This window comes from Aspergillus bombycis (assembly GCF_001792695.1).
Source record: "Aspergillus bombycis strain NRRL26010 chromosome Unknown contig00137, whole genome shotgun sequence".
Taxonomy (NCBI): Eukaryota; Fungi; Ascomycota; class Eurotiomycetes; order Eurotiales; family Aspergillaceae; genus Aspergillus; species Aspergillus bombycis.
Window position 1 is genome coordinate 19,362 of NW_019170139.1, and position 24,815 is coordinate 44,176.

At 48.7% G+C, this 24,815-nt stretch overlaps 8 protein-coding genes across 8 annotated transcripts; 4 read left to right on the forward strand and 4 right to left on the reverse strand.

Annotated features, from left to right (window-relative positions):
* Positions 1-346: 346 nt before the first annotated feature.
* Positions 347-5,388, forward strand: ABOM_010712 (uncharacterized protein; the record flags this gene model as incomplete). Its single annotated transcript, XM_022537840.1, has 9 exons — positions 347-544; positions 616-663; positions 714-1,014; positions 1,065-1,297; positions 1,388-1,874; positions 3,631-3,704; positions 3,759-3,829; positions 3,883-5,080; positions 5,143-5,388. 9 exons carry the CDS (start codon positions 347-349, stop codon positions 5,386-5,388), a joined length of 2,856 nt encoding a protein of 951 aa, XP_022384348.1.
* A 517-nt stretch (positions 5,389-5,905) lies between these two features.
* Positions 5,906-6,832, forward strand: ABOM_010713 (carbon-nitrogen hydrolase family protein; the record flags this gene model as incomplete). Its single annotated transcript, XM_022537841.1, has 2 exons — positions 5,906-5,941; positions 6,005-6,832. 2 exons carry the CDS (start codon positions 5,906-5,908, stop codon positions 6,830-6,832), a joined length of 864 nt encoding a protein of 287 aa, XP_022384349.1.
* Positions 6,833-6,928: 96 nt separating this feature from the next.
* On the reverse strand, positions 6,929-7,803 carry ABOM_010714 (putative nucleoside-diphosphate-sugar epimerases; the record flags this gene model as incomplete). Its single annotated transcript, XM_022537842.1, has 3 exons — positions 6,929-7,315; positions 7,375-7,474; positions 7,544-7,803. The coding sequence occupies 3 exons, from the start codon at positions 7,801-7,803 to the stop codon at positions 6,929-6,931; spliced, it is 747 nt and encodes a 248-aa protein (XP_022384347.1).
* A 2,423-nt stretch (positions 7,804-10,226) lies between these two features.
* Positions 10,227-10,938, forward strand: ABOM_010715 (uncharacterized protein; the record flags this gene model as incomplete). Its single annotated transcript, XM_022537843.1, has 2 exons — positions 10,227-10,399; positions 10,521-10,938. The coding sequence occupies 2 exons, from the start codon at positions 10,227-10,229 to the stop codon at positions 10,936-10,938; spliced, it is 591 nt and encodes a 196-aa protein (XP_022384339.1).
* A 1,894-nt stretch (positions 10,939-12,832) lies between these two features.
* ABOM_010716 (uncharacterized protein) lies at positions 12,833-17,902 on the forward strand (the record flags this gene model as incomplete). Its single annotated transcript, XM_022537844.1, has 3 exons — positions 12,833-13,795; positions 13,873-14,635; positions 14,697-17,902. 3 exons carry the CDS (start codon positions 12,833-12,835, stop codon positions 17,900-17,902), a joined length of 4,932 nt encoding a protein of 1,643 aa, XP_022384345.1.
* Positions 17,903-18,385: 483 nt separating this feature from the next.
* On the reverse strand, positions 18,386-19,619 carry ABOM_010717 (aldo/keto reductase family protein; the record flags this gene model as incomplete). Its single annotated transcript, XM_022537845.1, has 3 exons — positions 18,386-18,761; positions 18,845-19,382; positions 19,562-19,619. The coding sequence occupies 3 exons, from the start codon at positions 19,617-19,619 to the stop codon at positions 18,386-18,388; spliced, it is 972 nt and encodes a 323-aa protein (XP_022384346.1).
* Positions 19,620-20,505: 886 nt separating this feature from the next.
* On the reverse strand, positions 20,506-22,310 carry ABOM_010718 (C-14 sterol reductase; the record flags this gene model as incomplete). The annotated part of the gene is made up of 6 exons (XM_022537846.1): positions 20,506-20,675; positions 20,868-21,005; positions 21,060-21,382; positions 21,436-21,552; positions 21,610-21,724; positions 21,776-22,310. 6 exons carry the CDS (start codon positions 22,308-22,310, stop codon positions 20,506-20,508), a joined length of 1,398 nt encoding a protein of 465 aa, XP_022384352.1.
* Positions 22,311-23,057: 747 nt separating this feature from the next.
* On the reverse strand, positions 23,058-24,758 carry ABOM_010719 (ganglioside induced differentiation associated protein; the record flags this gene model as incomplete). The annotated part of the gene is made up of 1 exon (XM_022537847.1): positions 23,058-24,758. One exon carries the CDS (start codon positions 24,756-24,758, stop codon positions 23,058-23,060), a length of 1,701 nt encoding a protein of 566 aa, XP_022384353.1.
* Positions 24,759-24,815: the final 57 nt, after the last annotated feature.

The following is a 24,815-nucleotide window of genomic DNA, read 5'->3' on the forward strand; positions in this document are numbered from 1 at the left end:
TGCCGTTGAGGCTTGGGCTATTGGACAGACTCAGCCGAGGCGTCCGCAGTCTCTGCCTCAGGCCAGCAAAAACTTACCGTGACTGTCAACCCCACATTGACAACTTGGCCACGATTCACCGCTTACCGCCTTAAGCAACTGGGCATCAACCGACAACTACTCCATTGTAAGTTGTGGCGTGGCTTCTCCCATCCACATATCTCCCAGTCGTCAAATACCTCGTATTTCCTGCATTGTCACTGTTTTGTATGGCTGTGGGCTGTAGTGATCACCACTTTGAGTGCAGCCGCTTATGGTTGCTTATCAGTTTTGTTCGTTTCTTTGATCTTGGATAACGGAGCACAAGATGCTTGGCGACGCTGAGATCCAGGCCCTCGATGATCACCTGGGTGATGTCTTGCGTGAAAATCAGCAGCACCATGAGAGTCTCCAGAGCCTCTTGCAACAATTCCATCTTTTGTTGGATAACTACAACCGACTGAAAAGCGACTATGAGGAGGAGAAAGAAGCTCGAGAGAAGTATAAGAAACTAGCTAGAGGACAAGTAGGTAGTCCTGTGGATTCACAGACATAGGAAATACGCCGCATACAGAGACCAGCTCTAATAGAAATCAGGAGCGTAATCCATTTGTGCTGGTATTGGTGGATGGCGATGGCTACCTTGTTAGCTCTACCCTAATCGCAATGGTGACTACTAGTACTAATGAAACCAGTTCAAGGAACACCTGATGAGAGAAGGAGCAGAAGGAGGGACGAAAGCAGCTCAACTTCTGAATGATTCTATCAAAGAGCTTCTTAATGACCAACTCGGAAGCCAGGCGGACCAATGTCGAATTATGGTTCGCATATATAGCAACATTCTAGGACTTTCGAAAACCTTGGCCCGCGCCGGTCTAGTTGGCAACGAGGCGCGGTCCCTCTCACCGTTTGCATCCAGCTTTACTCGTTCTCAGGATTTGTTCGATTATATTGACGCCGGCGACAAGAAGGAAGGTGCAGATTATAAGATCAGAGGTAGGATCAAGTTTGACTACCAGTGCACCAGTACGCTCACATCGTTTCAGAGATGTTTCGCTTGTTTGTGGACAATAATCAGTGCAAGCGCATTTTCTTCGCTGGCTGTCACGACGCTGGTTATCTGTCCTTGCTGACCCCCTACCGTGGCAAGACTGATCGTATCACCCTAATCAAAGCCGCCTCCTTCCACCCCGAGTATGACAAGCTGGACCTACCAGTGAAGGAGATTTCTGCCGTATTCACATCCACTTCCGTGTCGCCGCCTGTGGGCGGAAACAATGTGATTCCTACTACTAGACCAATTTGCAGGCATTTCCAAAAGGTACCCTAGCAAAATATTTTAGCGAACGCCATCTAACGGAGTAAATAGGGTATCTGCCGATATGGCAAGGACTGCGCAAAGCTCCACGTAATGCCAAATCAACAATTCCCGAAATCGCTGTATGATCCTCTAACACAGCCGGCGAACTTAACCTTCAAACCACGGGAACAAGGATACTATGCCCGTTTTCTTCCCAGGGCAAACTCAAAATCCCAGGAATCTATCGCAATCAATAAGGATGGGGAGCGAATCGACACCTACTGTCCCATGCCATCTCAAGAAGAATGGGAGTTGTATAACCAACGCGTCAAACGGCACAAACTCTGCAACAAATACCACCTTGGAGGGGAATGTGGGAACCTGAGTTGCGAGTTTGACCACAGTCCAATTGAACTGGCTTGTCTCAATGTTTTGATGTATCTCATGCGACAGCACATCTGCCCAAGGGGCACAGGTTGTCGTTCGATTAAATGTTACCTTGGTCACCTTTGTCAGAAGGATAACTGCAAAGGTGTTAAACCTTGCAAATTCAATCGTAAGTGTCATACGCTTGACCTACTAGTTGCGCAGTGGGTTATGCCGATCGAACATGAAGAGGAATCACCAGTAAGTGAAGAGTTCTCAGACGAACTCGATGACGGACCCGAACAACACCTTCGCCTTTCTTATGAGAGACGTAATCTAAATGTAGGCCATAGTGCTGCACTATGATCTATGGCCGCTATGTCATTAATGCCATTCGACTACCTTGAACGTTAACTACGCGACAGGTCAATGTGTCACCCCTACTCTGGCTCGGTGGCGACTGATAACATTGTACGGAATCTATGGAATCTATCGAGGTCATGAAATGTGCGGAGGCTATATGTCGGTATGGTCTATGGTCTAGGACCTTTTGGAGATTTTTCTTTCTAGCTCAGCGATCTTTTCTATCATCAAAAGACTATACTGCGGAATGACATAGGCCAGTGCTTACTTTCCCAGACTACTGGGAGTAATCCGGCTGAACATGGCAGTATTGATCTTACCTGACAATCCACTGTTGGACAAGGTCAATTGACGTTGGAAATAGACTTACAGTTTACTACTGGCTTTCTATCCACATGGTACCTCTATGTTGCTAGCATGTATTGACCCTCTGCCACATGCACTAACTAGTCACATGCTTGATGAGTCAATCGGATGCTCATCCTCATGTCTGAGGGCAATGTTGGTCGGGCTTGAGGATATCGCACCAGGAGTACAGCAAAATGTAGAATGAACCCTCGGACAATAAATTGAGAGGAGAGTGGACGCAATGGTTGATCGAGGAAATTCTCGGCTCTCTTCATTCGCTACATGGAGACATCAGGCTGCCTCACTTAGACTTCCATTTGCACTCATCACCCTGCTCCCTACCGACTCACTCAGCGGCAGAACTATGTGTTGGACTCTCGACTGCAATCAGCGAGGAATGATTCAAATTTTCAATATACACAGCTGATGGATTAGCTCTACTACCAGTCTACATGCCACCAACAGTTTCTTTGGTTTAAGGTTCAAGCTCCAGGTACTAAACGTCTACAGCCACAGAGCCGTATGCCCTCCGTATGGTTATACACTACCTGGGTTTCTGGATTTTGTTGAATAATCGCAGCAAGCCCACACTTCAGATGCAAGGCTAATAGAGTTCAGAGCTTCCGGCTTCCTTCGCCTTGGCAGGCGCAAAAACATGCCATTGATCGGATTTGGAAGCTTATCTCCTTATCTTGCTTGAATCCCCCGCATCGGAGACATCAAGAGGGACACTAAGAAGGAGAACGAGGCCTCAATAGAGCTCATTGGCTCTTGCTTCCAGTTTCCCTTCTCGGGCAAGCTTGCTTCTCCCCCTCCCTGCGGAATTCCTCCGTGCTAACGATGTGCATGGGAAGCCAATTGTTTGACAGGGTACCAAGGTGCAATGCGATCGGTAAGGATCAAATATACTCTTTCCGAAGGATAGGGTTATCTGCCTAGTCCGTGCTGGTCTCGGTCTGTCCGACGTGCGTTACTGTCAGAGGCCATCCTATATCAGTGTCTTGTCTCCCCGATAGTTACTGTTATGTTAATCGACATACATCTTCCAGGCTCATCGTAGAGGTGCTGTCTGTAGCAATCTAAAAAAGCTGAGACGGCAGATAACTCTTCTTTTGAGATGTCGCACCAAGCCCACGCGTCCGACCCATCCTGGCCACCTGGAACGGTTCAGCTTGAAGGCGAGTCTGATACTTATAACATGCTACGATTTCTGATCCGCAGCTAATGTCCTTCAGAACTTCCACAGGATGGTCGAACGACTGACATCATTTTGCAGCCCGTACCTAGCCATGATCCTAACGACCCCTTGGTGAGCCTCGCCGAAAGCCCAATCGCTAACACGACGCTAAACCGGGCCCTATAGAACTGGCCAACATGGCGTAAGCATCTTAATTTCGGCTTGGTCTCCTACTATGTCATAATGGTTTTCGCAATGTAAGTGTCTTGCGAGCTCTCCCTTGAAACACGACACGGAGCTGAGCAACTAGAATCGACGTGGCCACTGTCACCTGGGGCCCATTAAATGAGGAGCTGGGTTTCAGCTTTGAACTCCTAAATGATAGCTACGCCGCAGGGTGCGGATCTCTTTGTATCGGCGGCGTGATTCTAATGCCCTTCGCTCTCAAATACGGTCGCCGACCTGTCTATGTGTTCAGCACTATCGCTCAATGTGCCTTCTGTGTTTGGCAAGCGAAAATGCACACGGTCGCCGATCTTATGTCGGCCAATATACTGAGCTCTATGGTTGGGGCTCTCGCAGAAGTGCTCGTGCAAATGACGGTGGCTGATGTCTACTTCGTTCACCAACGCGGACTCATGAACAGCATTTATGTCTGGTTCATGACGATCGGGGCTACGCTGTCCCCCCTGGCTGGTGGGTATATTGTTACCTCGCAAGGCTGGCGCTGGGTCTGGTGGTGGATGGTCATTCTGATGGGCGCCGGTCTTGTTGCCTTCGTCTTCCTCTACGAGGAAACGAAATTCTCTCCGACCCTCGAGGGTGTTCCACCCGTTGTTGCTCCCACTCAAATAAACCCATCCCCCAAAGGTGAAGACAAGAAGTCGCCGACTGACACAGAAATAGAGGCCAATATAGCACATAAAGAGGGAGAGATTCAAGGGTCTCGTGCGACCCACTGGATCGATCATTCAATCCCAGCGAAGCCTTACTGGAAAAAGCTGGCTTTATGGTCAATATCCTCGGGGTCGTTTGCCAGCATGGCCCGACACAGCATTGAACCTTTTATTCTTCTTTTTACCGTCCCGGCCATTTTTTTCATGTCCGTCGTTTACGGAGCCATGACGGCCGCCGTCACTGTTTCGGTGACTACGCTCTCATCGTACATGACCCAGCCACCATACAATTTCAACGCCTCGCAAATCGGCCTCATGGGACTTCCTCCATTCATTGGTACCAGCATCGCAGTTCTGATATCCGGACGACTCAGCGATTCGCTTGTTCTCTATCTAGCAAAAAGAAACCGAGGCGTGTTCGAGCCTGAAATGAGACTCTGGATTACAGTTGCGTTCATACCATTCGTGCCGGCCGGTCTCTTCATGTTCGGCATTGGACTAAACAACGGATCTTCTTGGCCACTGGTGGCCGTTGGATTGGGCATCGCCATCTTCGGAACTATTCCGGCTAACAGTGTCGCCCTGACGTATCTTACAGATGCATACACAGATGTAAGGTCAATATTCATGTAATAATCCAATACTGAGCGTGCTAACTGGATCCTGTATGACAGGTAATCGCCGACTCCCTCGTCGGAGTGACCTTCATCCGCAACCTCATCTCGACGATCTTCGTCTTCGCTCTGACCCCATGGATCGCGAGTGTCGGGCTGAGGGGCTTTTACATAACCTTCGGCCTTATCCTCACTGTAATCCTGTCTGGACATCTGGTCTTCATCTACTTTGGAAAGAGATTCCGGGTTATGACGACGAAGAGATATCGATACTATGCCGAACGGCAGATGGATCTCAGGAACTAATCCCTGATTCTATGCGCGAGCTATCATGTCCAATCCACATTTGCTCCTGCTATTCCGTATCCTTTACTCTACTGTAGTCAGCATATTGAATAATCACCCCAAGTATCGACATTCCAGACTATAGTCCTAGCCACGGAACCTTCGTACAAAGCAAATAACCGCCAGCCATCTAATCAACAAACATCGCCACCCAAGGCCAATCCTTCCCCATCTTGTTAATAGATACGCCCGGAACGACTCCACCAGTGGTTTCCGGGGTTCCGCGGACCCCAGACAACCCTAACACAACCTCGGAGCAGGCAACAAGTAACATCATCTGCCCCAACAATCAAGGTTCATGCGAAACCCTCGGCGCATGGATAGGGTTACATACGTCTTCGGCGATCTAGAATCCCGCGCGGAATCTACGCGCCTATAAAACGCCAGAAGAACTATACCGTAACTATCAACACAAAACAATCACAACCCATCCCATACACACAAATTAGCAAGATAAAACAACGAACAGAAACCTAAAATGGTCAAGATCGCACTTATCCAATTCCACCCGGAGGTAGGTCCACCGCCACCCCTTGTCCCTCGCGAAACCCGCTAGCATCTCACAAACGCAACCCAGCCCCACGACATCGACAACAACCATGCCCGCGCAAAAGCCTACATCCGCGAGGCCTCCAACGCCGGCGCCGACCTGGCCGTCCTCCCCGAATTCCACCTGGCAGACTTCCATCCGTCCCACGACCGCAGCATCCGCCAACGCTGCGCAAACTACGCAACCCATCTCTCGTCCTACGCAGCCCTCGCAAAGGAATGCGCCATCAACATCGTCCCGGGCTCCATCGCTGAACTGCGCACGGACCCGGTCACCGGACAGGAAAGGTTCCTAAATGTGGCCTACTTCATCGATTCCACGGGGGAAGTCCGCGGCCGGTACGAGAAGAAGAACCTCTGGATCCCGGAACGGGAGTTCATCGACCGCGGCGCGACAGACTCGGGCCATGTCGCGTTCGACACGCCGCTGGGGAAGGTCGGGTTGCTCATCTGTTGGGACTTGGCGTTTCCGGAGGCGTTCCGGGAGTTGGTGATGCAGGGGGCGCAGATGGTGATTGTGCCTGCTTATTGGAAGTTAGATGATGCTGGGGATGTGGGGAAGAGGCGGAACCCCGAGTCGGAGAGGGTGTTTGTTGATGCGGCGGTTGTGAGTCGGGCTTTTGAGAATACTGCGGCAGTTGTGTTTTGCAATGTTGGGGGCAAGGAGGAGGAGGGCTATGCGGGTGCGTCCCAGGTGGCGGTACCGTTTGTGGGCTGTGCTGGGAGGGTCGAAGGGTGTGCGGAGGGGATGAGTATGGTGGAGGTTGATATGGGGGTTTTGGGCGAGGCGGAGGGGGTTTATAAGGTCAGGCAGGATCTGGCGAGGGAGGATTGGCATTATGGGTATCGGAGGTGAGTTTGGTTTGTATGAGGGGTTGGCTCTGTACTTTAAGATAGAGTGGGGTATATATATATGTGTGTAGTACATGAAAATGAAACTGGGAGATCGGGGTTAGATCCCCGCTGCTCTCCGGAATGCAATGTTCGATATAATCCTTCCCTCTCCGCTGACTCCCTCTCCGGTAAGTGGCTGTCCGTTGCCCTTGGCCAGGTCTGTCAGGAACCGCCCGAGTTCCTTCGTCGGCGAGACACCTTTGGAATAGAGCTGCCTTGTGACGGGGCCCAAAGTTGCCAAGAGCAACCTTTTGCTGACAGTATAGTCCGGCCGTTGCATGACAGATGCCAGTGTCGGGGGGTCGTAAGCCGCGTCTACGAACGCAGGTCGGACGGCGTAGGGCTTCAGACTGGGGTACTTCTTGGATAGGGCGATCAGTGCAGATTCACATTCGCCTTTTATCCGACCGAAGTATGGGGTGAACCTTCCCGGTTCTTGGGTCGCCTGAGTTCAGGTTAGTTGGCTTGACAAGAGCCAGAAATCATGGTATAAGTGGGACATACTCCTTCCCCAGAAACATATACGAAGTTGAAGGAGTCTGATAACCCTGAAAAGGCTTTTGCTGCTGCTAATGGATAGTCGACTGTGATTTTCACATATTCCCTGTTCCATGATGTTAGTATCATCGTACCAGAAACCGAATTAATGAAGTCGGGCATTCATTGTACTCACTCTTTTGATACTTGTGTCTGAGAAATCCCCAACGCCCAGATGCAGCCATCGGCTCCCTTTAATTTCTCTAATAATTCAGGGCTGTATTCGTTGAAGTTCTTATGCTCGATCACCGTCACATCGGGTCGATCTTCGGCGCTAGGCACAGGTTTCCGACTCAGGATATACAAGTGCGATACTTCGCCGGGCGGGAGAGAGAGAATATGGTTGAGGGCGGCCGATCCGACCAGGCCGGTGGCACCTGTGAGAATGAGACGCATGTTGTATGTAGGGCTAGAGAATGTAATGGCTCGCCTTTGCTCAATGCATAATTTAGAGCAGGGATTTAAAAATTCTGTCAATTTCGGCTAGGGGCTACTATGAATTTAAATATTCAAAGCTGAGCCTCTAACCCCGTAATGTAAGCTCTGAAGGTTAACTCCGGTCGATGCTGACACGGAGTTAACACGAATCCGCAAAGGCTGCCAACTGATGACGACGGCTTCAGTTTCTTCGCAGCGTCAACAACTCGCCGGTCGGTGTTTACTATTTTGACTATCAGATTGGCTAGTCTGTTAACTGCTTGATGTACTTTCTCCAGCCGCCCCATGGTGAGTGTACTAGGCCGACTACTGGGGAAATAAGTAGTATGGTTCTATATGCTGTTGCATTAGTTTGGCCTTCCTAAGGGTTTATCGCTTTGTCATACTTGGTTATTTCAGGCTGTTCTGGGGGCTGCCTTTTCTATTCTATATAAAGATCGTGCCTAGAGGATACCATTTCACGAGCTTATACTAATTGTAACTTGTATCACAGTAGTAACTATTCTAGTTTTTGAGTTACAGCTGACCTCACAAGTTACTCTACTCCACCTGGATAAGGGTCTAATATGAGATATAGGCTTGGTCACTGCACCGTCATGGACCGATTTTAAAAGCTTATGATTTTTGTATCAGCTACCTAACTACTTTATATAGCTGTTAGTAAACTCATCTTAGCTTCACCATCACGGCTACTAGACTCCGACACTACGTTGAGGTATGAGTTTATCGTTGGAGGAGGCTCGGACTGACGACCTGAACACCACCAGCACAACGAGGATAAACTCGAAGTGCGCGTGGATTTTATTCAAGAAAAGCGAAAGCACCATCAGAGGTTTCCTCCGATCCCACCGACAGTTTGACAACCATTTGTCCTGTTATAGACACTGCTTTTTCTCAGTCAGTTGGATGATACCCACGTTGGTCTACCATAGGAATTCTGTTAGCCGCTATCCGTATAGACTTATCCTACCAACTAACAAGCTCGTGACTAAACATAGGCGGCCATACTGTCAACGCACCCTCGGTGGCACGAATTGCCAAAGAGAGAGGAAGCACTCATTGACAGAGATTGATGCTGGATCGCTATGGGTTGTGGAGCTAATGGGCCACGACACTACGAAGGGGTAGTCGTCGGTTCACTTTAGGAACCGCGTATAGTCGTCACTATGTCGTGAAGAACCCGTACTGGCAGTAGTGGTCGTCCACGTAGCGTGCAAGTTGCCCTTATCCAGTTTCGTCAGAAGCGCATTCCGAACGGATGATAGCAATGACTTACCCATTTTGTCAGCGACAAACTCGTCTCTTCTTGGGCCTGAATGTCCACGCGGTCTTGATCTCCCCAATGATGCGGATGTCATGACTCGGGCGATGTACCATGACGATATCTGGAACTCTGCTCGAGCGAATAGGGATACGCTTTCTTTTATCTTGCCCCTGTCTTTTGTTACAGCCGTATTGGTCCTCCGCAAAATCGACCGTATAGCCCAATGCCTGTACCATTTCTCCAATTACGTGGCAGGCATTTTGGGTAAAGTGCGCCTTTACACCAAGTTCATTGTTGACGCCGAAGGCTGCACTAGACTTCAAAATTGTGGACTTAGCGATGTCCCCAGTATGCTTAGCTAGGTAACCCCTCATCTACTTTTCAAATCAGACGTATATCCAAGACACACCTGGAATTGCAGGGGTGGTTCGTCGCAAACTTCACGTCAGTGCGGAGGTGAGGAAGCGGGGAGCAGAGAATATTGCGCTGTGCTTGTGAAAGCTGTGCTGGAGGCATTATGGCAGTTATATTCTGAGCTGTTTACTGGTAGATGATGCTTTATTAGAAATATTTAGAAAGTAGAAACCTGTTGGAAAGTCAAACAACGAGGAAGCCTTGATAATATAGGGATTAGTTAGAGCTATCTCATTCTATCAAGTGAATCCGTTGCTGCCTGCTGGCTACCTTGTATTCACAGGCCTAGGACTACGTTCCTCAACCTGTATAAACTATAATAGATTCCTCCGGGATTTTATTCTACAGAGTAGGTCAAAGAGTCCCACTATGTCAAACCCTGAATGGCTCGACATTCCCAGGTGCGGTATATATAGTAGCGCTAACCAAGCCTCGGGGATCGTGTCACGGCATGAGTGAATAAATGCATACAAACTGGCATGTCCCCTCCTACATTTAATTTCAAAGCCCTAGTTTCGCATCATGAATAGGTGGACATTTGGTCTTGGTGAAGAGCATTTGATTTATAAACCATAAATAGGTACTAGTAACAGGTCCGTTGAAGAAATAATTTGGTGATTCTGAAGTGAATCTGATGTAGTTGTTGCGTATTGGGTACGCAGAAGGGAGAATTGAAAGTTCCTTCCCACAGTATTTTCTGTTCATGCACCTACTCCTTATCGATGCGGCACAGCGTCTCGGTAATGCTGGGTATGGGCTGAAGTATGTGGCCCACTGGGGACAGCTTCAAGGTACCGGATGGTCATTTGACGGAGGCGCTGTCTTGTTTCTTGTCATGGTACTGTTCCCGGATGTCGATGAGATCCGCGATGAATTGTTGGACAGGCAGCTAGACAGCATCAGAAGCTAGCTAGCTAGCTCGTATATTAGAGTAAGCTGCCGGTATACTCTTTGTCCTAGTGATGAGAGCAGGTACTACTAACACGCAATCCCATAGGCTCATGCGAAAAAATGGATACAAGCTATACGAGCAGCATCCCAGTTTTCTACGGTACGACAAGGTGGCAGACAAGCTATATCTAGTTGACCTTACCTTCATCGGCTTTACAGATCCAAACAGTGAAACTTCTATTCCAGTGAGAGAGGACAATGTGTATGGGGAGGCCTTCAACATCTGGTTATACCCCTACGAAGAGCCCCCCCAGCTTCCTCGGTCTACCCAGCTCAGTCACAGGGCCGCTCTAAGGAAAATGCCCCTCCAGATATACATTCACCACGGGAGCCTGAGCAAGCTAGTAGCAGCAAGTTACCTCACCGACAGGCCGGGGACCGAGGTCCCGTTGAGGAGAAACGTCCGCCGTGGAACTATGGTGGCAGACGTCAATGCTAGCTGGCTAAACTTCTGTGAGGCATAACACACTACTAATAGTCTATCCAATTAACTAGTTCGGGGAATGAGATTGCTTTGCTTTCTACCTTTTTCGTTTGTGGTCATGATTATACAAGATAAAACTAACCACACATAAATTTTTGGGAATACAATTAACTACCATTAAAGATTCAAAGAGTATGAAAATAATTATTAATGTAATGACGACAGTTGTTCCATGACAGATTTGGCTTACTTCTCCATCATACTTTCGACATTGTGAAGATATAGTTATATTGCTGCTCTTATACTATCTAAACAATATCAGGAGCCGCCTATAATAATATTATAGACCTCGAAAAGCTCAACATACGGCAGACCTAATGGAATATTCAACTTTTTAGAACATGTTATTCGTGAAGGCTACTATTGTATCACTACTCTTGAAGTATGAAGGGTTGATAGACCAGAAGGGTGGAGGGTTTATGGACATACATACCTGCTACATAGAAACCGCACTTTTATTTGACATGCTAAAGATCCTATATAATTTTTTAAAACTCCGGAACCTAATACATACGACCATAGGGTGTGGAGAACAGGGCTTCCCGTCCGCTCAGCCGTACTTAAGCCACACGCCGGGAGGTTAGTAGTTGGGTGGGTGACCACCAGCGAATCCCTCCTGTTGTATGTTTTTTTCTTTCCTTCATTCTGAGTGAGGTACAGATTAATGCCCTGAGCGGCAGGTTTTCTTCAGTTCATTCTATGAGCTTCACCCACTCCACCATTGCTTGCACCTTGAGGCACGGCTGACATGCCCTCAGGAGACTACCTTCGTAATTGATTATCGGTGCCTTCCTACTTACTGGTCTTCAGGCCTTGCTCGATGCAAGACTAATAATTGAGGTGCTGGAGGACTTTCTTACCAAACACCCAATTTCTTTGTCATGTCTTCAATCGGCGAACACAATGAAAGCTGATATACGAATAATGCTTTGATTGTAGATACCATATTGCTTTTTGCAATGTGAAACATGATCCTCACAAGTCATGCTTTCTGTTGCCTTGCTTCGTCGCCGCATGGAACCCACTATACGTTGTACTACAGACTCATCTAGAATGGCTGCGAGCGAGTAGATGTCGGACGTCTCTCTCATCCTTGGTCACTAGGGCAGACGCTACCCACAAAGCTCAGGAGTTAGGACGAGATTCTAAAGATTAATCACTGCACTGGAATGTCTGTTGAGGATTGTGTGAGACCGAGACGCGGAGAATAAAGAGACCGATCAGTCGTTGGGGGTAGTCTCCTATCATTATGGATATTGCAGTCAGAGACATTTGATTGGTTGTTCAATGGTACTAATTATCATCTCGTCACTTCTACACCCTGAGGGTATTTCCACCAGGGATTATATAACGGATTCAGTATCTAGACCTGCTTATAGGCAATCAAAAGGGGCCACTGGATGGTGATAATTGAGTGCACGTTTGAGGTGATCTTGCCCTAAGTCAGGTGCCAGCCCCGGCCGTAAGCACGACTTTCCTTATCTGGCCTAATGGCAGCCAAAACTGATCTTGACAATCTCACGCAGCATCGAGTACGTAGTCTGGCGACGTTTGTTCTATACATTAGAATTATACCCGACAGTGTTTTCCACACGGACTCCTTTATCCGCGACTCGCATTGAAAATTGCTCCATAGGACTCTGCCCCCATTCTTGAAATCTATAATTTTATTGGTTTATTATGAAGCATTGCCACGCTGTCGGTCAGCGGGCGCGCGTCCGCTGCCCAATCACATCACTAATGCTGCATAGCAAGGCTGACACCAATTCCACCCTTGGCATGATCGACCGACATCTGCAAAGGCATCTTTTGATCCCCCATCTTCAATCTGTTCACTGCGAAGAGTGTTGGCCTCTCCAACCTACGTCTTTAGGATGGCACAGGTCCGTCTCCGCTGTGAGGACTACAGCGTAGGTTGGGTGTGCGCCCTTCCCATCGAGCTGGCCGCAGCGCAGGAGTTGCTAGATGAGGAACATGACAGGCCAGACTACAAAGCCCCCCGTGGAGATACCCTCTATACCTTTGGACACATCAATCAACACAATGTGGTGATTGCGTGCCTTCCTGCTGGTCAAATAGGAACCAGCATTGCCGCTATGATGGCTACCCGAATGACAGCTACATTCACCTCCATACGGTTTGTCCTGATGGTGGGAGTCGGTGGAGGAATCCCTAGCCAGAAAGCTGATATTCGTCTGGGCGATGTCGTCATCAGCCAACCAGGTGAGCAGCATGGCGGAGTGGTGCAGTACGATTTTGGAAAGGACGTCCCACAGGGTTTCAGGCGATCTGGAACTCTCAACAAGCCTCCAACTATCTTTCTTCAAGCCATCAACAACCTGAAAGCGAAGCATCTGCGTAGGAAGAGTGCGCTCGCAGAATACCTGTTGCCACTGAGCAATCAACGTACGTTCATCCGCCCGGAAACTGATGATTTATTCAAGTGGGATTACGAACATGTTGAAGGGCCCACATGCGAGAAGTGTGATCCACAAAATCTAGTCAAGAGGCCACTGCGACAGAACAAAGATGTAATGGTTCATTATGGAACCATAGCGTCGGGGAATCGTGTGATCAGGGATGGAAAGACCCGTCAGATGCTCAGAGACCAACTCGGCGATATCATATGCTTTGACATGGAAGCCGCCGGATTGATGGACTGCTTTCCATGCCTTGTGATCCGAGGGATATGCGATTATTCTGACTCTCACAAGAATAAGGACTGGCAGCCCTATGCCGCCATCGCTGCCGCTGCAGCGACAAAGGAGCTGCTGTCCGTGATACCCGCAACACAAGTCAGGGAAATGCCCTCCGCTGACCCAGCTACTGCTAAGTTGGTATGGCTCAACTTTCACCTGGCTACAATTTCAAGCCAATTCAGCTGATAACCTGAGACGATTATTGAAATATGTAGGAAGCCCTTCAAGTTGCTATTGACAAGTTCAAGATGGACGAGGTTCGGCGCTCACTACTAGTAGTGGGTTCTGCTATGGTAAAGACCTGTTATGATCTACCTATAGAAAGAACTGAATATCTCTGGGTCTTCAAAAACGTGGATTTTCAAAGGTGGTATTATAGCCAATCTTCTCAGATACTGTGGCTTTCCGCGCAAAATCAGTCCAGTCTCTGCAATGTCGCTCGGCACGTCTTGGACGACTGTTACAATAAGCAGCCCCCCGCTCAAAGATTCAAGCTTATCGCGTTTTGCTCTCCTGGGAAGGAAGAAAAGCTATCAGGCATCAAGGTCTTTCATACCATCTTTCTTCAACTCCTACTTACTCTGTCGGAGGAGCAGCAGATGGCTGTGTCTCGAAAGGTCCTTCAAAGTCTCTTTTACGGAATTGTTAAAAGCAGACGAGAGAGTAAGATGGACAATGCCATCTCAAAGTGGAGCATCTTTGAGAGGATAGGGCTAATTCTAGATGCTCCGATTCATGATATAGCTGCAGCTTTGGAAATTGCCATCAGTGCAGAGGTGCGGGATCTGTGGCTTATTCTAGATGGGATCGACAAGGTTGAGATACATGGGGACTTCATCGAAAATGTCCGTAGATTTGTCAATAATCTCGATAAGAAAGTCTCCACAGTCCACATTCTGCTGACCAGCCAAAGTGACCCTGTCTTGAGCAAGGCCTTCGATGGAATACCATTTATAGAACATGACAAGGAGAGAAAAGGTGAGTTAAGGTTTCTTTCACCACCGAGGTTTCTTAGCTTATCGCACTCACCATCCGAAAGAATGCCTTCAGAGCCTACGATTTCATAATACCCGATTTGATAAGATCTCAAAAGGACACAAGGGCTCTTTTGACTGGTTGTGGGCACATGAGGAATATGAAAAGTGGTCTGTTTCAAATTCCTCGCAACTCTTGTACGTCCAAGGGAAACCAGGAAGCGGCAAAAGCACATTGGCAAAACACTTCGTTAACAATCTCGTCGCCAAGCTCCCACTGGCATGCGATGCCGTAATTGCGAGATTCTTCTACAGCTTTCGTGAAGGGGAGTTACAAACCAGTCATTACAGCATGCTGCTAAATATCCTCTACGATATTCTTAGCCAGGACGAATCCTTCTTCTATCATCACTTCCAGTCCAGATATCGGCGTCTCAAGATGGAATTGCAACGCTCCTCGAATGAAAGTGTGGAGCGAGTCAGCTGGGACTACGAAGTTCTGAAAGAACAGCTCTCCTCATTAGAGGATCATTGCTCTCTCAGACCAATTTTCCTTGTTATCGATGCAGTTGATGAATCCGACACGGATGATAGACGGGAGATCCTTACGCTTCTCTACGGAATTTGTGCGACTACGAAGCATTGCACGCTGAAAATCTTTGTTGCCAGCCGTCCTGTGGCGCATGAGCCCTCTCGGGGAAGCTCCCATCACTTTATCAAGCTCCAGAACGAAACAAAGGCGGATATTGCTAAATTTGCCCGCAGCTTTCTCAATGGACTTGAATCTACCCCTTTTATGGACCTGGCTATTAACTTTATTGTTCAAAATGCCCAAGGTGTATTTCTTTGGGTAGAACTAGTGGGACGGGAGCTGGTATCTCTCGCTGAAGGGGGCTATGCGGCAAGAGACATTTTCGCATACCTCAAAGAGCTCCCAAAAGAACTTGAAGCCTTCTACGTCATGATGTTCCAACGCATGAAACACGATAGGCGCAACCTCCGCGACGGCTTGAAGATATTCCACTTCGTTCTTTTTTCAGCTCGCCCTCTGCGAGGAAATGAGCTACTTCATGCCCTTGGCATCCAGGCTGAGCCAGATGTTGAGATCAATGTTTCCGACGAATCATTTCAGGCGTGCCTTCCCACAGACCTGACTCGCCGACTGATAAGCTGTGGTGGAAACTTTTTGGAAATACAATTTGCTGGTTTGGACCCTGGTTCTGCCGGCATCGTGGACACGCCCAAGCAAACCGGAACCGTCCAGGTAATACACCAAACGGTCCGTGAATTCTTTCTCAACAAAGAAGGATGCGTTGCAAAATCAGAATTCCAAATTATCAGCAGAGATGCACATAGGTGCATTGCCATTACCTGTTTGCGATACCTTACCTTTTGCATGGCAGGTAGCTCATCGCAGGAAATGGAAATGGAACTATACAACGATGGTTGGGATACGGAGTGCTTCGCGGCCTGTGCTAGCTATTTGCAGTCGAGACCACTTCTATGCTATACCTTGGAGCACCTCCAGCATCACTTACAGCACCTTGAGCAAGACGCATTCACAAATGAAACCATAACTAGTGTGTTCGAACGAATCAGGCATTTTCCTGCTTCTTATTTGCTAGAAGGCTGGACGAAGTCAGTGCTGTACACACCAGAGATCCGCCCTGGTCTGCATAGGAACGCAACAAAATTCCGCAATCAAATGTTACATGCCGCCTGCAGAAAAGGCTATTCGCTAGCAGTCGAAATACTACTGCTTTTGGGGGTAGATATTGATTCTAAGGATGAATCAGGCTCGACGCCATTGTGGAGGGCAGCGGAGCATGGACATGATGACACTGTAGTGCTCCTGATGGCAAAGGGTGCCGATATCCGCTGCCAAAACAAAAACAAGCAAACTGCGCTTTCCCGGGCCGCATCTAATGGCCACGATGCTGTCGTGATGCGTCTGGCTGATTCTGTTCCACACTCACCAGACGATTCTTCGGAAACCCCGCTATCGTATGCAGCCGCAAATGGTCATGTCGAGGTCATTCGAGTACTCCTTGATGAAAAGAGAAGGAACCTGCCATATCATTCGGATCCAACGGTGACGAATAGCTCCCAGCAAACCGCTGTGTCCCAAGCAGCCGCAAACGGACACCGGAACGCTGTGCAGGCCCTCATAGATTGCGGTGCCAGCATTGAGGTAGAAGATAGCTTTGGAATGACGCCACTGTTTCATGGGGCACGAACCGGGAATGAAACGATGGTACGAATCCTGATGGGACATGGTGCTTCCATTCATCGCAGGGATACGTACGGAGAAATGCCGCTTACATGGGCAGCACAAAACGGGCATGAGGGAATGACTAAGATGTTACTGGAGGCAGGAGCCCCAGCAGATGAGACAGACAGGGACGGCCGTACTCCTCTCTCGCGTGCCGCGGGAAATGGCCATCTACCGGTGGTCACTCTCCTACTCCGACATGGAGCTGCGGTTGACTCTCGGGACGTATTTGATCGCTCGCCCCTGTCGTGGGCTGCCTCTGGTGGATATACCGCGACAGCAGATTTGTTACTCCAAAACGGTGCGCAAGTCGACTCCCAGGCTCAAGATGGACGCACACCACTCGCGTGGGCAACAGGAAAGGGACACAGGGAGACAGCCAAATTGCTTATCGACGGCAAGACCCGTGTTGACCGTGCTATCCATAGCAGGCAGAGGCCACTGAGCAGGGCAACTGAATTCCTTCTTACCGAAGTAACAAATCGGCTTCATGAACGGGGTGCTGATCGCATTGGTAGTAGCTCCCGCATTCCAATGCGGACTTCCGCGGCTAGTAATAGAACGCCGCACCTAGTGAGCACAGGATATACCATGAGACGCTCTTTCGCGCAGCGCAATGACAGGGGTTTGCCGTCGTACCGTGGTAACACATATCAGGGCGGAGCTTTACGAGGGAGCTCGAGACAACGTGGGATATCGGATGTAGTGTCATCCACTGAACCGTCAAATTCATCCACTGAAGTCTCCACTTCCAGTACTCCTAAAGCTATTGTGGAGAGGCATTTCCGGGAAGAAGAGACCCACTGGGAAGGGCGATACGCTAGTAATTGGCCCGTGGAGACGAATCAGGCGCTCTGGGGAAACCAGCCTACTACTGACCGCGAGGGAGAGAGACCTACATTTCTCATGGATGACACACGTTCACGCAGGAAGAGAGAGCACTCCCCTTCGGAAGAGAACTCTCCCTCGCCCAAAAGACGACGAGCTGAGGCGCTGTGATTATACTCTCTTTTTCGGCTGATTTGGGTCTTTCTACGGCTGGCCAAATACTACTGTATTTGGCTTGAGCCCCTCTGTCCGCATTTTCTCATTTAACTGGTTTGTCACATATCCATATCTATCTACCCTAAGTAATAGACAGTACATACGACCATAGGGTGTGGAAAACAGGGCTTCCCGTCCGCTCAGCCGTACTTAAGCCACACGCCGGGAGGTTAGTAGTTGGGTGGGTGACCACCAGCGAATCCCTCCTGTTGTATGTTTTTTTTTTCCTTCTGAAAATTATGAAGTAGATTAATCACTTCCATAAACTGGTCATCTAGTTGGAACTAGGGTTGTTAACTTGTTATCAGGACGGGTTTTCAAGAGGTTCAACCGATGTAGATCTAATACATACGTACTCTGGAGAGTTATCAATGCGATCTAGTTGTATTACAGCATTTTTCCTCTTCTATTGGTAGTCCATGAAGCTGAAAAACATCATTAAACCAAGCATTCTCCCCTGTCATCCACCCAGCCAACCTCCTGTACTGTCCACCCCATAATCGTCTTCCCCTTCCCTGGCACCTCCATCCAGACCGGGGGCACAGAATCAATAAGCCACGTTCTCCCTATTTCCTCGTGTAAGGCGTTTATCTCCTGGACCTCCCCGTCCGTTAGTCTCGCGAGGCGTCTATTTTCGGCCAGCCTGGTTAGTGAGCTTGAATGCGGAATGACGACGATTCCACGTTGAACGAGCCACGACAAGATGACGGTCCCGACAGAGAGCTCGTAACGTGAAGAAAGAGAGAGGAGGAGGGGACTCTCATAGATCGGCGAGGTGTCCGAGTAATGGCTTGTAGGTCCGCCTGCTAAGGGGCTATTCAACATTGTCAATTTGTGAGACGTTCATTGTATTAAGCAAAATGATTCTGAAAGGATCATCAGTCAAGGTCAACTCACCCCCAGGCGATTGGACGTATGCCTCTTTCGAGGCAATAATGGACCAACTTTATATTAGGATTCCGGGGATGGATCTCGATTTCGTTGACCACAGGCTTGATTTCCGCTTCCTTGAGCAACATGTCCAACGTCTTCTGTGTGAGGTTGCCGACACCAATGGCTCTGCAATTCGGACCCACTAGCTTTTCCATTTCTTTGTAGACCTCTATATAGGTTGGACTCTCATCAGGCGCCAATGGGCGTGACACGTCTTTTGTAAAGCCTTGCGGCCAATGCATGATATAGATATCAATGTAGGTATCGAGCAAGCGCCGCGATCTCTCAAAGGCTGCGCGCACATCATGGTGATCATCACTAGATAGCTTTGTTAAAACAGTGATCTCAGACCGAGCTACACCAGACTCCTTGATTGCCTCGCCAACAAGGTCCTCGGTTGCATAGATTTTAGATGTGTCGATTAACCGATAGCCAGTTTTAATGGCTTGCACGATCAGACTGCGGACATAGTCCCTCTCTTCTTCTGGAAGAACTATGCCTTCTGTAGCATACCAGGTGTCAGCGGTCAGGGTGGAAAGGTGGAACCCTTTGTCCAAGATGACGGCCACTGACTTTTCATAGCGCCAAAACCGAGCGTAGGTATTTTCATGCCTTGGTTGATATTTATCTTAGCCTTGCATTCATCAACGGATGCCTGTCAAGTATAAGTATTGAACATACCATTGTTCAGTTCGAAAACGGTCGAGCCCTGAGGGCTGTCACTGTATCCGTCGGCCATAATACAGGTGGAGAGCTTCTTTGCGGTTTGACACAGTATTCGACAAGCTGGCAAGACAAAGGTCTTTGACAGGATATGCTCAAAAGCAAGATGAAAAAATGAACCGGTTTCATAAGGGAGGTTAGGCTGTCTAAGGCCTCCCACCTGTTGTTGCAGCTACGGGGCTCTGGTGGAGAAGCGGCCCGTGCCACCCCATACCATTGCCCGGTGTTGGTGTGCCCTCCACGAATTGTCGCTGATACAAAGATCCAAGACGTGGGGGCGGCCCTGGTTTAGCGGAGGGAACACGTCAGCCGCGCAGGGGTTTCAGGTGGATAGTAAGCGAAGAATATATCAAGTACGCCTGACCTGAAGATGTTTGGCATAACTGCGCCTTGCACTCACCCGCTAAGATAGTACCAAGGCAAGAGATACTACCTGGAGGAATAGGATGGACTTGGCCTGGACACTTGTTCTTACAGCACTCTAGGATTACGCGCTACTATAGTAATGTTGATTGTGCGTAGAGCCGTTTGAATACGTTTTTTCTTAGCTTCATATGTTGATTCTTCTTGTTATCATATTGATCTATTGCAACAATGACGTTGAGCGGGGATTCGATTCCAGGAATGATGTTGAGCTGTGGCTAACTCCTACTGAAATAGAGAACCCATTCGTCTTGGGTTCTCATTTCACGAGTCACGACTTCTTCTGCGCAACCCTCTCCTCATTCTCGTTGTCGACTTCCCACGCACAACGCAGAACAGTGATTCTTCTTTGCAGCAGCCAAGCTACATCTGCTTTTGGTTCATCCTGTTAAATACCGCTCAGTGATGTTCAATGCCAATTCGGTAGCAGGTCCTGAGCCAGTTGCGTAAAGGCAAAAATGAACAACCTATTCAGCAACTCATCCTTCAACGATCAGTTCAGCTATCGCCTCGACTGTGGGCTCGGTGATAGTGGCCTGGACAGCAGGAACATAAATCTCGGCAATTTGTCCGAACCGAGCGGCTTGCTCAACAGGCGTGATGATCAGCTGCTTGACCAGTCCAGGAGGTCTCGTATTGATACAGTCTGCTAGTAAATCTTACCAAGTAAGACGTGCATATGGCTATGAAAAGTCCAGTCTCTCTATAGATAGCAAAAGGTTACTCCAGAAAATGAAGGAAAATCAATACACCCCAGGCACCAACCTCCATCTCACTCTCCGACAATAAACCTCCCAATCTTTGCCATACTTCCTCACACAGTTCCTCTCATCCCTCATACATCTATGAGCAAGGAAAGCAGTGGCAAAGATAGCCTCGGTCCAAGGAAGCAGGGCCTCAGTCCCACACAATGCGCACATGGCGTACGTCAATATCAATACGCCCAGGTAATTGGGATGCCGGATATGGCTCCACAGGCCTGGGTCATTCATAAGTATCAAATGTGGAGCACTGTGATTAAACGGTAACATACCACTACATAATAAGCGTGACTCTCTGTCGACCCCATCTGTCGTCGTATACGAAGCACGAATGAACTGTACCGTTTCGTGTCGTACATCCTTGGCACCCTTCGTGTCACATACTGCGTTCTTCTGCTCTGTGGCGACATAGTAGACGATAAACCCTATGATTCCAACGGAAAGTCTCACGATAGTATGAGTGAGGGGAAGCTCAACGGGGTTCAGGGCAAGATACTGCGTCTGCAGAGTGTACATCGTCGGGAAGAAAACGCCGGATCCCCAGGCGAAGTAGAATCCGAAGGGCTCGTCGCATACGTCCATACTGCGGAGATACCTGCGGGCTGAAATCAGATTCTCGTGTGGCATGGGTAGTGAGGAGACATTTACCATTCTTCGTTGGTGAAGAAGTTGACGGTGAGAAGGTTACGGAGTAGTATTACGCATATCATCGTGGAGGTGATATAACCGTGGATTTCCCGTTGGAGGGCTGCGAAGGATATATCTCTGAGAGTATAATATTAGACATTGAGATATATGACCTCCGATGGCGCTTGGACTTACATCATGACAAGTGTGGTCATCGTCCAGCGTCCGTTGTGGAATATTTTGAGGTCCCATGCTGCGCCGAATCGGGGATATAGTTCAATGCCTCGCCAGATGTCGGAGATGTATGAATCTGTTGAAACTTGTTAGAAAGGCAGCGACTTTTAGAGAGATTATTTATTACCATTCCCCTTATTATCATAAATATATGACGGAGCAAGGCGCCCCTTTAGAAAGGCTAGGCCTGTAAGCAACCAAGCGAATGCATTCACCACCAGAATAAGCTCTCTCCAGTTGCTGGCTATGAAGGCAAGCTCAGTCCATCCGAGCGCTGCTAGTACTAGGAAGGAGGTAATTGTGCATATGAAAAATGATAGGCCGTTCATTGTATAAGGCAAGGTGTGACCTGATGGCGTAGGTTGGCCAGCACATATTCTACCCGACAATACGGTATACAGTATCGCTTCGAAGACGATCCATTTTGCAAAAGGAACGGTGATATCGTGGGAAGGTAGAGAATGCCAGCTCAACGACGCCTTTGGATCTGCCAGGAACCTCATGACAGAAAGCTGAAGGGAGCCATTGTAGTCTGTTATAGCGCTCCACCAAATGGAGGTCAACGGGGTGATGAAGAGCATCAAAAATAGATAACTTATTGAACGAAATATAATATGTTTCCGACACTCGTAGTCGTAAGATGATGGACTTTCCTTCCGCATGTTGTATAGTATCTGCTCTGCGATCCACCGAAAAAGAGAAACGACCAGGTGAGCAACGAAGATAATGAGGAGCTTCAGAGGCGTAGATTGGAAATATCGTTTGTTGCCGCTCAGTAGATAAAGAAAGTAGTATGAGGTTGCTAATATGTTGAACAACACTCGCCGAAGCAGCATTTACCATCAACTAGCTTCTGAACACAGCCTTCTACGATCACACAAGCGCTTCTGTGAGGTTATAAGAGTGGTGACCCTTGGTCTAGGTGACTCTAGATCTGTGATGTATCCGCATTGTTGTCACGTTGCAGAAAGTGACGATATCCTGCATGAACGTGCGCATGTCTGCCTATTATCCACCCACTGGCTACATTACAACCCTATCTTGCGTCTCCAAGCTGCTGTAATTACGTAGCTTGGTGGCGAGAGAGGCCCAGCCTACTATTGAGCAAAATGCAACCAGTATTAACCAACTGATTCTTCGTTTGCAGAGTAGTTAGAACATGATACGTGGCATTGGTAAGTTTAGCTATGTTGTTCACAGCCAAGAATTAAGCACCGTTTAAGAGAACGATACTCCTTGGTATGTCGAAGCAGCGGTGAAGCTGCATGCCAATATCTTGCCTTAGGCTCCCAGTCAACTTGAACGAACTTCAGAAATGCCGAAATAATCCTGAATTATAAGTCAACATTTCAATGTCTCGAGACAATCTATGGTATCTCTCTATACAGGTATCGGTTCAATAACAAGCTTCAACCCACCAATGCCTCCACAACCAAACCCAAGTCCCCTTCAATTCCAACAGCCAAATCTCGTTCCTCCAGATCCCAAGGCGCACACCCAGAAGCCCCTATTCCCGCCCTGATAAGTCGAAAACCAGGATTCAAAGAGTCCTCCACCAGCTCCTCATTCGGCCACCTCAACACAGCCGGCGTATTGAGCCCTACACCCAGCTCAAGAATAACAGCCCTCCTACCATCCAGATTGCTGGCAACATCTTCGATATATTGCTTCCACTTATGCTCCTGCGTACGGAATGGCGCAGAATTGAAATAGTCCCCACCACGCACACAGAGTGTCAGTTCGCCGCCGCAGTATTGGCATGCAGGGATCTTCGGTTCATCCGTGAGAACCTGGGTCTTTGGATCAATAAAGGGTAACGCGGCGTCCACGAAGGGATCGGAAGGAAACACGGCATCGGGTCGACATTTGGCGAAGCATTGTAGGAATCGGTATTGGCCTTGTGGTGTGGATACCTTCTCTGCTGGGAAGCCGTTGGCAGCGAATTGGCCATCGGCGTTGGATGTGCGAACGAAATATCTATCGGCAAATGGGGCTGCGAGTTTACGCAGGGCGCCGTAGAGTTTCGATGCCGGCCAGGCTCGGACCATGTTTAGGTGGAGGAAGTAGTAGCCCCATTTTTGATTTGGACTGTCCCAGTCGTTGAATCCAAAAACGTCGTATAGGCGTCCTAGCCCGAGGTAGAGAAATGCGGGGAAATGCTTTTCGAAAAGAGATGTAGAGGTATAGTCGAGGCCGATAGCTGCTGAAAGACCAGCACCGGCTGAGATAACTAAGTAGTCTGCTTCTTTGAGCCAGCCTCGCGCCTTGGTTATGGTAGGGGTAATGAGTGCCTTGGGTTGATGGGATGGACTCGGTGGGAAAGATATTTGGACGCCTGGAGAGGCAAAGTTAGTCTTGAGCTCGGATATATTTGCTTGATATAACTCGTAGTCTCGCTCCATAAAGGTATCGAAGATTATATCGGTCACGGTTGTTGCCGGATGATCCAAGCACCATTGCACCACGGTCTCCAGAGCAATCTTGGCAGCCATGTCCGGCGGGAAAGCAAACAGTCCTGTTGAGATACAGCAGAAGGCTACAACCTTACGGCCGTCCGGAAGCGCAGGAAGTGACTCAGTGGCATCAAGGCAAGACCTGTAACAACCTGCTAGTTGTTGCTTCTGCACTGCTCCAGGGCTCTTCCTGGAGTTCACTTGCGGGCCCACAGTGTGTAATACCCACGGCGCTGGTAGATTGAAGCCTGGGGTAACCTTTACAGACCCGACCGGTTCTGGATGCCCTTGCTTAAGCATTAAGGAATTGCATGCATCGCGAAGACGTGGGCCGGCAGCAGAGTGGATAACATTGTCAATACAGCGATGGTCCGGGCGGAAACAACCAAGAAGCTGAGAGTTCGCAGCGTTGACAATTGCTGTGACGTCAGCTAAAGATGTGATGTCGCCTTTCCACAGTGATATACTGATTCCCTTGGAGCTCGATTGCTCTGGTGTCATATGATTGTTGGGAGTAAGCACAATGCTCGGGGTGATTGATGTGGATGAGGTCAGAACTGCTTTCTTGTTTCGATGCGTAATAACTGCGTCAATGTCTTCGAGGATTTCCGCAGGTAACTCAGGAATCGGTGGCCTCTGGCACAGCAGTCGTCTCATTGTTTCTAGTTGTGACCAAGTCTCCATCTGAGAAATATAATCGGGGTTCATGTGGTG